Raw genomic sequence first — 12633 nt, 5'->3', positions numbered from 1 at the left:
AAAAGTTATGACGTTTTTGAGTCCACATCTGTTAAAGAGAAAACACGAACAGGAACTGAGACTATTTGTTTTACAGCACGTTCAGAGTGCTGTTATGGATGAATCACTCCCCATAACTGTCCCTATGTCAGTAAGTTCAGTAAGCGTTTCCACTACATGGAGTATGTTGTTTGGTTTGTATAAGGGAGCATATTTTTCGCATGAGTACCATCTTACAGGTGGCGTTTTGGATTATAAACCGACTGATACAGGACTTTGAGGTGGCCACCAAAATCAATATTTAAGAGTTTTAAATCTGATAATAATATAATGACTGATAACACTTTACACGTACAAACCTTTCTGTGCTGCAATTTCCTGCTACATATTGCATTTATGCCACTATTGGTGTGATAAACCAATGTATCAGCAGTGGGAGTGCAACAAATAATTATACTTATTCGTGATTGAAGTGAATTTGAGAGCAAACTGACATACTGTATAATTGATCAAAGTGTTATCGAAACATTAACATTAAATCTATACTATAGACAAGTCAATAGAGAAGAAAAACAAAACAAATAGAGTCCGAAGTCTTGGTCTGTAAAAAAGGCTTTTCCCTGTCACACATTCAGGACGGTGTGCAGAGATGTTTTTTTCTTTTTTTTTTACAAATCCTTTTGGTCCATAAAATATCAGAAAATTGTGAAACATACCCGTCACAACTTCCAAAATCTGCGCAGCTGTTTGAAGATGGCATGTTTTCAGATTGCTTGTGTCTGATTAACTGTCCACAGCTCGTGTATATATTTAGTTAGCTATCATATAAATGAGAAGCCTGAAATGTATGACTTTTTTGCTCGAAAAAAAGAATACAACAATTAATTGACTATCAAAATACTGTAGCTGCAGATTTTCTGTCAACTGAATATTGGATTTATCGTTTCAGCTCTTGTAGGTGAGCTCTACTTTGGATACATCACGGTTATTACTAGTCTGTGTGTGTGGCATATACAGTTTAAATCCTCATTAAAACTTTGGTTACACAGACCGGCTGATGGTAATTGGTACCTTTTTACCAGGGTTAAAAAGGTATTAACTAATCACGGGTACATTCTGTAATTATTGTGATAATGACTTGAGTTCACATTGCAGAGCGTGTGGTTCCCATGGAGGAGAGACGGCTAGAGTACGTCAGTGCGACCATCAAGTCGCTTTTCTTTCTCAGACAGGCTAACGACTCCAGTAATTGTATGTGGGTGGCTACCAGTGGGAGCTGATCTGAGTCTAATGAGTTAGGACAAGCTGACCTTATCCTGAGCAGAGCGTTCTGACGGCTACATCTTTCCTATGACACTATTACTGCTGCTTGACTCACTGACTGACAACAGGGCATTGGGTGTTGGGGGGCTGTACCCTTTGACTGCCAAGAAAAGAATGAGCCTCACAGCCAAGTGGCAAGGAAGAGCATGTGCTTATGTGCGTTCATATTAACACTTTAACACTCGATTTAATCTTGACGACGTCCCATGTAACCATGACATGACTTGTGCAAATTTCTCCTGTAAGGTGATCTTTTGCTGGTCTTTTATGAATCCTCTTGAAGCACAGATAAAGAGAAGCCGTAAAGGATGGAGTGGTTAGAGTTGAGGGGGGAGGGCGGCAACGACAACGACATACCTTCCTCGTCGATCCACTTCATGGTGAAGAGCTGGTCGTTGTCCATGGAGCACATGTCCTTCACCTCCCCGTACAGACCCTCGTATGAGATGGATGGCTCGAAATGAGTGATCATGATGTCCCTGCAGAGAAGATAAAGAGGTCAAGTATTTTATTCGTCTTTCACGATAACTCTGGATGCACCAATTTTCTGCGTAGTATCTGAATTTCTGCCAGGTTAGCAGATTGGGCTATGATGTGAACAATCCACATCAAATACTTTGTCTTTGTCAGTGTCATTCCTTCAGTAAAGAGTCACCAATGCTGCGAACACTGTCATTGTTTTACCTTACACAAAAATGGTGCCAATGAGTTCCATGTAAAAAAGGTCCCTGGGTTTTACATCTGTAGAAAATGGCAGCACTGAAATCAAATCGTTATCAGCAGATACCAAAAGCTGAAGCACGTTTCCCCAAAAACTAAATGAAGAGAGGTACAGTGGGGTAATACTGTAACTACGTGATTGTGTGTTGAAGCTTGAATCTGTCGTTTAAAGTGAAACAAGAGAGTCCCATTCTAGTCGTTCAGTGTTGGCAAAAATTAGCATCATGTACGTTAGCAATGCTGCTACTTTTACGTTTAATCCCAAGTGTTCAGTGGGGCCCGACGGCTCAGGCAAATATTCACGGGGTTCAGCCTACTTGACTAGGTGCTTCAAGTTCTTTTGAGTTAAAATAGGTGTCTGCGAGCAGTTACACAGCTTCAGCAGTGCCACTAGACAGATATATGGGTCTAGACGGGGACAGATTCACTGCTTCAGCTTGCATTAACTGTGTCGGGCTCAGGTCGGTTCGGATGGCTCAGCAGGAGGGCGGTGGGGAAGTCCTTGTCTCTTAAGTACAGATTAGTGACGAAGAGCCGTCTCATTAAAAAAAAAATATATATATATATATATATATATATGTATAAAAATATATATATATAAAATTCTATTCAACAAAATAAAAACGCAAACACACAGACATTTTACAGTTCATATAGATTTTTCTCAAATCTTTAAACTGCAATTTCATGTGCATTCACTCAACAAAAATAGTATGTTTTTTAATCTGAAGTAGTGAATTTGACACATTACCACTGACAGGTGACCAATATAAAAGATACTTCACAAACATAGTAATTTAATATGTTTACTAGGGCTGCAGCTGTTTTCATTCTCGATTAGTCTACAAAATAAAAATAGAAAAAAGTGAATTGCAATGTCCCAGACCACGAGGTGACATCCTTAAAATAAAGATATTTTACAGAAAAGCCCCAAATAGAGAATATTTGGTGTTTTTGTTTGATAACTAATCCACTGTTCATTTAGTTTAGACATTAAGATCAAACACTCCCTGTCTCTGATGCGCTCACAGAGAAACTCTGGAAAACACGTTTGATGGAGAGGGAAAAAGAGGTGAGAAAGTGTGATCTTTCCCCAAACGCTGCTGTGCGTGAGACACAGTCTCACAGTCTGTCACACTGATGTGTGCATTCGTCTGAATAGCATGACTGTGGGTGTGAGAAAGGGAGCAAAAACAAGAGGAAGAAAGACCAAAAGAGCTGCACACTAAAGCTGAATGAATGACAGGCGGTGGTGGTTGTGGTTGTAGCTGCTTTGGTTACTGTCCACCACTGGACTCCATTACTTCCTGGAAAGCAACGAAACACTTGGCTTAATAAACAACTGCATGACTCTCTGCCTCTTTAGTTCACATGCACACTCAAACATTACGCTGAGACATGGGAGAAAAGAGTAATAGTGAGTGAGCGAGAGCCTCTATCCCATCTGTCCCTCATCATTTCATGGCAACGGTAGGATTGATGTCACCTGCTCCCAGCCCTCTGGCCGGCCTCAGCGATGTTTACAACCCAAAGATGGGGGAAGGAGGCGGTACACGGATTCGCTTTTACAGGTCTGCAGGCGACATGGGGTCTGAGCTCATGTGTGGGACACAGAATGGGCCAAAACAAGGGGATAAGCGTGGTAACGAGGTAGTAGGAAGTAGAGAGGGGGTGTAAAAGCCGCCCCACCAGCCAGGAATGACCCATAAGGACGAGGACCTTTTACTCCCTTTATTACCATCATCAAAGATGAGCCCAGATTTTCATCAACTTGAGAGCTTTACAGCAGGATGATAAAATCCCAACACATGAAGCAAACAACGCACACTTTGAAGGACATCTACTGTAGAAGTCCAAGGTTAGCAAGGGGTGTGTGAGGTCCCTGACAGGAGCAAACACACACAAATAACACCACACTGTGATTTGCTGGCTGATATTTCAGTTTCACATTAACGCTGGTCATCTTAAGAGTGCAGCTTCTGCACAGCATGTATTAAAGCTGAAAATCACACATCAAGGAAGAATTTAAGCATTCTGAGAGGAGAGGAACTGACGTCAGGCTCAGACTGATTCCTCTCTCCATCCTCTCTCTCTTCTCACACTCTTCCTCCATCCTGCTGGTGTTAATCATTGCCTGTGGGTGTGTGTGTGTGTGTGTGTGTGTGTGTGTGTGTGTGTGTGTGTGTGTGTGTGTGTGTGTGTGTGTGTGTGTGTGTGTGTGTGTGTGTGTGTGTGTGTGTGTGTGTGTGTGTGTACTACACTCCTCTAGGATGTGTATGGCGGCTCGCCTTCCTCCCAAAGCCCTGATAATATCTGAAGATAGAGAGAGTTTATGAACGTCACAAAAACACACAAACACTGCACCAAAGGTTCCCACACTGTAATTGTAGACGTTGCGACTTAATGCCAGCAGGTGACTTTAACTGTGTCGCATCACGTGTAACAAGACCTGAGCTGTGTGTGTGTGTGTGTTTGTTCATTAAACACTGCGTCTACACTGTAGTTAAAGTTTAGCCACGTCTCAGGTGCCACTGGGACAGAGAAACAAGCTCAGCTAATGGCTACAACAGTTAAACAGGAAAGGGGCAGAGACTACAAAGTGATTGAGATAAGAGGCAAGAACGCAAATTACTTCCACCCAGGGTTTTCTCCTATTTGAAAACTGCTGTTGTATAGTTGTATAGCGTTTTTACTGCTGTATAGTAGAGCTGAAACAATCAGTCAATCAAAAGAAAATGAGGTTGTGACTATTTTGATCATTGATTAATCATTTGTTTAATAAAGCAAAAATGCCAAATATTTTCTGTAAAGTTTAAATGATTCTTGGCAGATAATTAAGCAGCGTTTATATTGAATTTTATTAATTGTTTTACTAATTTTTTAAGCAAAATATGCCAAACATTCACTGGTTCCAGTTGTGTGAAGACAAGCTACTGTTCTTTCTCTGTCATATGTCAGTCAGCAGCTAATCAAGAAAATACTTGGTAGATTTACTGCAAACAAAAATAATTGTTAGTATTTTGGTAGTTGCAGCTTCCCTTGTCTTATATACACTTTCAAACTAAATATCTTTGGGTGTTGGACTGACAAAGACATTTAAACCCCAAGAGGAGCTGGGGAGATGAACGTCTGACACTCTGTTCAGCCTGCTGCCCCTGAGTCCTGGATAAGCAGACGAAAATGGATGAATTGATAAACCTCGGATTCTGAAAAATTACATAATTCATTTTAGATTTCTTGCATTAACTGACTTGCATTGAAAAATGAACAATAATTCATCGATAATTCATTTTATCTATAGCTGTGGCTCTGCTGTATAGCACATTTTCTCTTTTTTAGTCTCAGCTCCACTGACAATAACAAAATACAACAAAATTAAACAACAACCAGAGCTGAAATGATTAGTCAGTTAATTGATCAACAGAAAATTAACTGACAACAATTTTGTTCATCGCCATTTTTTAAAAGACAAAATGCAAGAATTGTCAGGTTCCAGCTTCTCACGTGGGATATTTTGCTGGTTTTCTCGAACCTCTGTGATATTAAACTGAACCTCTTTGGGTTTTGGATTGTTGCTCGAACAAAACAAGCTATTTGAAAATGCCATCTTGGATTTCGTAAGAGCCTGTGATGGGCAATTTTTTCACTATTTGCTGCCATTTATTTTTTTTAAGATAATTTTTGGCAGTTTTTCAAGCCTTTATTAGATAGGACGGACAGGAAATGGGGGGAGAGAGAGAGAGGGGGAGACATGCAAAGGGCCACAGACCGGAGTCCAGCCCGCAGTCGCTGCCTCAAGGACCTTCAGCCTCTTTACATGGGGAGACTGCTCTAACCACAGTGCCACCGGCCGCCCCATTTGCTGCCATTTTATGACATACAGAGATTAATCGATAAATACAAACGCATTTTTTGTGGCAGCTCTAATAATAAATGATCTTAACTAGAGTGAAAATGACAGTATTTCAACAACTACGCTGAGGAGCAGGCAGCTGTTTGATGACTTCTGTGCTGTTTGCTTCGCGTTGGAAAATGCATGAGAAAATACTGCATTTTTTAACCATTAAAAATGCAACATTAAACAATAGATTCATCTAAAAGGAAACTAATAATTCCATTGAAAAAGAGGAACCGTGTAAGACAAAGGAAACCCAGCTGTGCAATTCCTCAGAGTGACCAGGGCAGAAGGATTTTGCAGTGAGACACTGGGAGCTCATCACTGGTGAGACACTGGGAGGAAGCGTCATTCCACACAGACCTGGCATTCCTCTGCCGTGTGCCGTCCTACAGTACAGCTAAATTAAAGGAGGAGGAGAGCTGGCCTGTGCCCCTGGCGTATGAACTGCTGTGAGTAGGACTCTGCAGCAGCCCCATCTGCCCAGCATGAAGCCATTCGTCACTGGTGAGTGCTCAAGCAGAAGGAAGGGTCTGGGTGCCTCTCTGGGCTTCCGTGAACACCCAGGACCATCCATCTCTCTGTCACCGCTGCCAAGTACGAGCATGCCCCCTCCAACACCTTCATACAACCCAAGTGCACGCACTCGAGTATCTCGATTCACATGCTGGCACTTATAGACACTAATGTTTGAAGCAACATAAACAACAGACTAAAGCAAATACAGAGATTGCTGGAGTTTAAGTTGCCAAACAGCCAACAGGTCAGGGTGAATGAAGCATAGACTGCAAGATGCTGTGGTCTCCAGGCAACACAGCCCTCCTACTGTGCTGAACGGGAGGGAGCCTCACTCCTCGCAGCACAATAGTACCAGCCAGACGCACTCCTGCTGAGCCTGAGACAAGGTCACTCGAAACGACAGGCAGACACGTGTATGCAAACACTTGAGTTGTATTACGCACAATGTGCAGGATGCGTATAGACGCAAAATACAATACATCAAATGGATGTTAGCAGCAGCTCGGATTCTGTGATTCTCGTTAGTGAAGATGTTTGTCAGTGATGGATGGGTGAGGAGTGAACGACTATGTGGTTCAGAGCTGGAGGGGCTTTTAGAGCAAAAGTAAATGGCAAAACAAGGAACGCTTCCCGTATTTTAAACAAAGCCGAGCCTTGAAGCACTGATGCAGATGGCACAGTCTTTGAAAAAGAAGAGCGACTCCTTTCAAAAGAGGAAAATATCTGAACTGCTCCGTCGAGCCGGTGTAATCCCAGTTTCCTGCCAAACAACATGCCTTACACAGGAATCCTGAAGTCTATCAGGCACATAAGAAGCCTTGTGCTAGTTGTGTTGGCAACTGCAAAATGGTATTTTTTCAGGTGGGACATGGTTAAACTGGCAGTGAAATATAGAAATGTTTTAGACCTACGACAGTATAAACTAGCTTAGCATCATTGAAAGCTATAACTTTGAACTATGAACTATAAATAAGACAGATTCAGTTAATTTCCGCATATCAGCACCTTTGTTCCTAAACAAAACTCTAATATGTAAAAAAACACTACGGGTGTTATCAATACTTTTACACGTCTAAACTGAAAGCGTCTGCTCTGGACAGCGGTGCAGCACAGAGTAGCAGGAGTCACATTTAATTTATCACAAGAGTAACCGACGACATAATGGCGGAGGATTTGGTGTCAAAGCGAAAAGCAAAATTACCTATTTGGCAAAATTTCAGATTAGGTGATGAGGCGACAAAATTCAAACATTCATCTGAAGGGGTGACGAGAGGGCGATGAATTGATTTATTGTGCAGCCGTACGCACAAGGATTACCTACATAGGATACATTACTTACTCATATTACAATGATGAAAATCGTCATTCATCCAAAAAATATATTTTTCTCTATCTGCACATCATGTATTTATTTAGTAACAACATCCAGATTAAACCTGAAGGATGAGGAACAAGGTTAATATGTGCATTTTTAACAGTATTGTCTCTATAAAGCCTCATCCATTTACGCTCCTTTGTTTGTCAGCTGTCAAAAACAGGAGCGATCCATTAAAACATTTGATACACATCATAGACTGTATTTACCGTGATATACATACAGTAAGCATAACAAGCCATATAGGGAAAGATGTCGAGCAAGTTATATGCTTTTAAAGGAGAGCTCTTGAAGCACTTGGAGTAAGTGGGCACTGAGTGGCTGTATTATGTAGAAAACGTATAATAAATGATAGAAATAAATAAATAGACAAATATCACAGCTGTGACCTTTTTCCCTCCCTCTTGTGTGATACTGCTTAAGTATCTAATATCATAATGTCAGATCAGGAGTGGGGAAAAGAAATAAATAACACATTTTTAGAAATCACAGATCTTAAAAACTACCCAGAATTGAAGAAAATGAACTGCAATACAATGTATTCCCTGTATAGAAACACTGCAACACTGCTGGAAAGATATTTAACTGGCAACTACTTTGATATCTGATCAAGTTACAATTAAAATTGTAAAGTGAATTTTTTTTTAGGTTTTGGACTATTGAGTGGGAAAAAACAACCCATAAAGACGGGGCTCTGGGAAACTGGCATGGACAGTTTTCACTGTTTTCTGTCATTTTATAAACAAAACGACTGATTTAGAGATCATGTGATCAACTGATAAGAATAATAATAATCATTAGTTTGAGCCATATCACAGTATTTTCAGTCTATCTACTACCACCGCACTTCTTCATCACTGAATGAGAGCAAACTGAAGATGAGCCGGTGACAGGCTGAGACTGCTACAGGCTGACACCGGTCTGCTGACCGACAGCAGACATGCAGATGGAAATGAATGGACTCGAAGCACACTCAACTGAAAATAGATGAGCTGAAACACTACCACAAAGCAAGGCCAATGAAAGAGTAAGGTTTAATTTGGTATTTTTGTTTAACAGATGAACCATAAATGACACTTCACAAAACACAACAGTGGATCTAATCGGTGAAGTGAGCTGCTGTATTGTTTGGAAACCTACAGACCCTCACATCTATGTCACATGTGTTCTAGTGCTGTAACTATTGGGCCGTTTATTTTTCTGTCAAATATTCAAATCGAATATTTATCATGTCAAAAATTGTGAGAAAATGCCAATCGCTACATTGCAGAGCCCAAGATGGCATCTTCAAATATCTTGTTACGTCTGAAAGAAAAGCTCAAAATGCAGAAGGATTCAGTTCACTATGAAACAAGACAAAGAGAAGTCGCAAATCCTGCCGTTTGAGTGGCTGGGACCTGAGTAAGAGTAGCATTTGTTTAACTATTCAAGATTCAAGATTCAAGAAGCTTTATTTATCCCGAAGGAAATTATTGTGCAACAGTTTCAATACAAAGGTGGGAAAGGATCAGAGTAACAATAAGCTAACATAATCAAATCAAAATAAAGCTAACGTAAAATAAATCAAACAATTAACTAAGTGTGACAGAGTGCAACAGACATTGTGGTTAAGCGTAGGTATATACAATATACAACAATACGCACTGTGCAGTTTAGCAGCAGATTGAAATTAAATAAGTACAAACTAAATAAGTGAGAAGGAGCGATAAGTGATAACAGTGTTAAAAATGTAGCAGCATTTCCTACTGAACTAAATGAGAGTATGGCACAGTGGAGTGTAGCAGCCTTTCTTACTGACCTATTGTTGCTTAAAAAATGACTGAAACGATTTATCAATTATTAAAATAGTTGCAAATTATTTTTCAGACAATCAATTAAGCGTCTTATTGTTTCAGCTCTAATATTAACATCACTTCTTCACTATATGTGTAGATGTACACAGATGCTATTTAGGCTTGTGCGTATTCTAACTGTGTTGACGGCAGATTTATGAAAGTAGTGTTGTTACAATTTTATAAAAACAGTAGGGAAACAGTTTTGACGTGTAGTTGATCAGTCAGAACCCATCTAATATATAATGATTTTGTGCAACTCTTAAATCTCCCACTCCTAACATCTGCAGGGAAATAATTACAGCACTGATGCCCTCCTGACTTAAAGAGTCCCCAAACAACAAGACCATCGTACTGCATTCCCTCTTTGGCAGCATAGCTGAGATTCCTCAGCAGCAACCTCATAAATACTTCAGATGTTTTGTTCTGTGCGATGACACAGATGATCAACACACATTACAGTGTTCATGGGGTGTGTCTCAGAGCCAGTGAGAAATGCAACAGGTCTGGCTGAGGTGACTTGCACTTCACGTTTTTCAAGTCTTGGCTGGGCTCCAAATCACTGGTTCCTTGAAGACAGTGGGGCAGGGAGTGTCATGAAAACAACTAGTGACCAATGATTTCCATCATCACATCCAGATTCAGAACTTGAACGTCTGAACTGTGTCGGCCGGGCTTGCAGTGCTTTCCTTAGCTGGGGTTGGGGTCCGTAGGGCCACAGAGGGGATTGATTAAGGCCACGCTGAAACAATTAGCCTAATAAATTTACCAGTTAATTAATCAATTTGTCATTTGAGTTTAAATTCGTGAACAGCAAATGTGACGATCAATTAATATTTAAGTTTATAAATAAAGCAAAAATGTCAAATGCCATCTAGTTTCAGCTTCTCAAATGTGATGATTTGCAATTCTCTATTTCATATCATTGTTAATTAAACATATTTGAGGTCAGACGATTTAAAGACAAACTTGGCAAAACTGGCAAGTGGGTTTTTTATAGACTATGCAATGTATTACTTTAATAAAAAATAATAATCAAAAGATGAATCGATGATGAAAATAATCATTAGTTGCATCCCTAGTTAGGGTTCAAGTTGGGATAAAGGAAGGGAATCTACACCATCAGATAGGCACACATACAGATGATATTGTGAGATTGTAAATAGATATGTTGCACACGTTGCAAGCAGTCCAATATAATGAACATAAACAACAAGGGTTACATTTGTTTTCCATTCCTCAACTGATACCAACATATCAATAAAGATTGACATGAGTGCCTGTCATATTTTACCAATCCCTAAATGACATCAGGTCTATCTGGTTAATGTGCCAAAACTACCAGGTGTTAGCTAGTGTATAACAACAAGTCAGGCTAGTTATAAACCTCATCAAAATGGGGCTAGTGAAGTCGACACAATCCACCAGTGACAGATGCTAACTTGCTGATAGACTAGCTCCAAAGCTTTCAAACGGTGTCCGATGTATGTCAGCACGATCAACAACTAATTTGGCCTGGTTTTAAACTACATGATAACTTCACCGTCTAGCGTCCTTACACATACAGAGAGAGAGAGAGAGGTAGAGAGAGAGAGCCTGTCTTTACACTGGGAAGGCGTCTGGACAGTTTCACCTGTCGGTCTGCCTGGTCAAGTTTACCTAAACCCAACATTAGCAAGCCGTTAGCTGGGTTAGCTAATGTTAGCCAACTGGTTAGCTACCTTTCAAAGTCTAAAACTGCTACTAGTTGACTTAATAACAAGATAGGCGGCCTACTGGGAGAAAATGTAAGGTCTTACCCTTTGTAATACGCTTTCACCCGGACTTGGTGGGAATTCTCGCCGGGGTGGGACATGGTGCTGTCCCGCAAAGTCGGCATCATGAGCTCAGCCGTGGTCAGCCCGAGTCACCTATGCCTTCCTTCGCCTCTCTGGTTGTGTATCACACCCCAGAACCCTGTGTTTTTAAAGTCCGTTGACACTCCGGGTGTACAGCGAGGCAAATGTTGATAGAAATTAAGAATGTACCCTCCCTTAGAGGAACAAAAATAACATGTAAAGTAAAGAAAAACTTGCGGGATCCGCCAAACAACTCCCTACTGCAGAGGCCTAACGACGGACGAGTCCATTGTTGGAATGTTTGGGGGTGGCGCATACAGACACACAGACAAGTATATGGACGTTAAACAAAGATTACGTTAAGAACATGAAAATACACTTAGCATTTTCAAACATATTTAAATCAATAAAATACAACACATCATTGTAATGTGGTTTACATAAACATAAACTTAAATATATCCGTTGCCTGCATTCCGACCGTACCAGCTACATTATTGTACGTGGGTAAATGCTGCGTTCACGTTCAAAAATCTGAGCTCGGACATTGAATGAGCCCTCAAGACATGACGCGCATTCAAGTGCTTTGGCTCGGAAATAACAACAAAAATGTCCAGTAACAAAAGCAAAAGCACGTGTGTACTTCCATTTATTTATCTATTTTAGAAATGAGTGAACTACTGTGTGCTGCTGTGCAAGAATGAAGAGGAAGCAATGTGAAACGGACGTCTGATTAATAAAAGGAAATCTACACACCATAATAAATGTTTAACTATCCAGAGTAAAAAACATGCTATTTAACAATGAATTAATATTAGCATAAGGACTATTTTAATACATTTACACATACATTATATTTATACATACATGTATTGATGTCATATAGGCTTAATGCATCTTTAGTCTGTCTACATACAGTCTACAGCAACATTATGGTACGATCAATCTACTATGGTCTGTGGTACACTCTTTTACTGGGTACTTCTCGCGGGTTTTTCAAGTACTTAAATATTTCCGACAGAATTTGAATCCCACGTGAAAAGAGCATAATTTGCTGAGTGAGTTGCTCGGTGACTCATCCTGGATGAAACTCCTGACGGTCGTGACGAGCCACCCTGGGGAAACTTGTCACAGAAATATCCTGTGTCTTTG

The 12633-nt window shown here is 40.3% G+C and overlaps 1 protein-coding gene across 1 annotated transcript in view; it reads right to left on the bottom strand.

Moving 5' to 3' along the window:
- The window catches only part of prkci (protein kinase C, iota), a 32174-nt gene extending 20431 nt beyond the window's left edge, over window positions 1-11743 (bottom strand). Inside the window, exons 1-2 of the mRNA XM_083928230.1 lie at window positions 11443-11743; window positions 1660-1781 (exon numbers count right to left, since the gene is read on the bottom strand). Of these exons, the coding sequence (XP_083784356.1) occupies window positions 1660-1781; window positions 11443-11525 (205 nt within the window). The 5' untranslated portion in view covers window positions 11526-11743. The remainder of the gene's footprint in view (window positions 1-1659; window positions 1782-11442) is intronic.
- Window positions 11744-12633: the final 890 nt, after the last annotated feature.

The sequence above is a fragment of the Echiichthys vipera genome (assembly GCF_963691815.1).
Source record: "Echiichthys vipera genome assembly, chromosome: 15".
Classification (NCBI taxonomy): Eukaryota; Metazoa; Chordata; class Actinopteri; order Perciformes; family Trachinidae; genus Echiichthys; species Echiichthys vipera.
The sequence above is the reverse complement of the archived record's forward strand: the minus strand, read 5'-3'. Positions and strand labels throughout refer to the sequence as shown.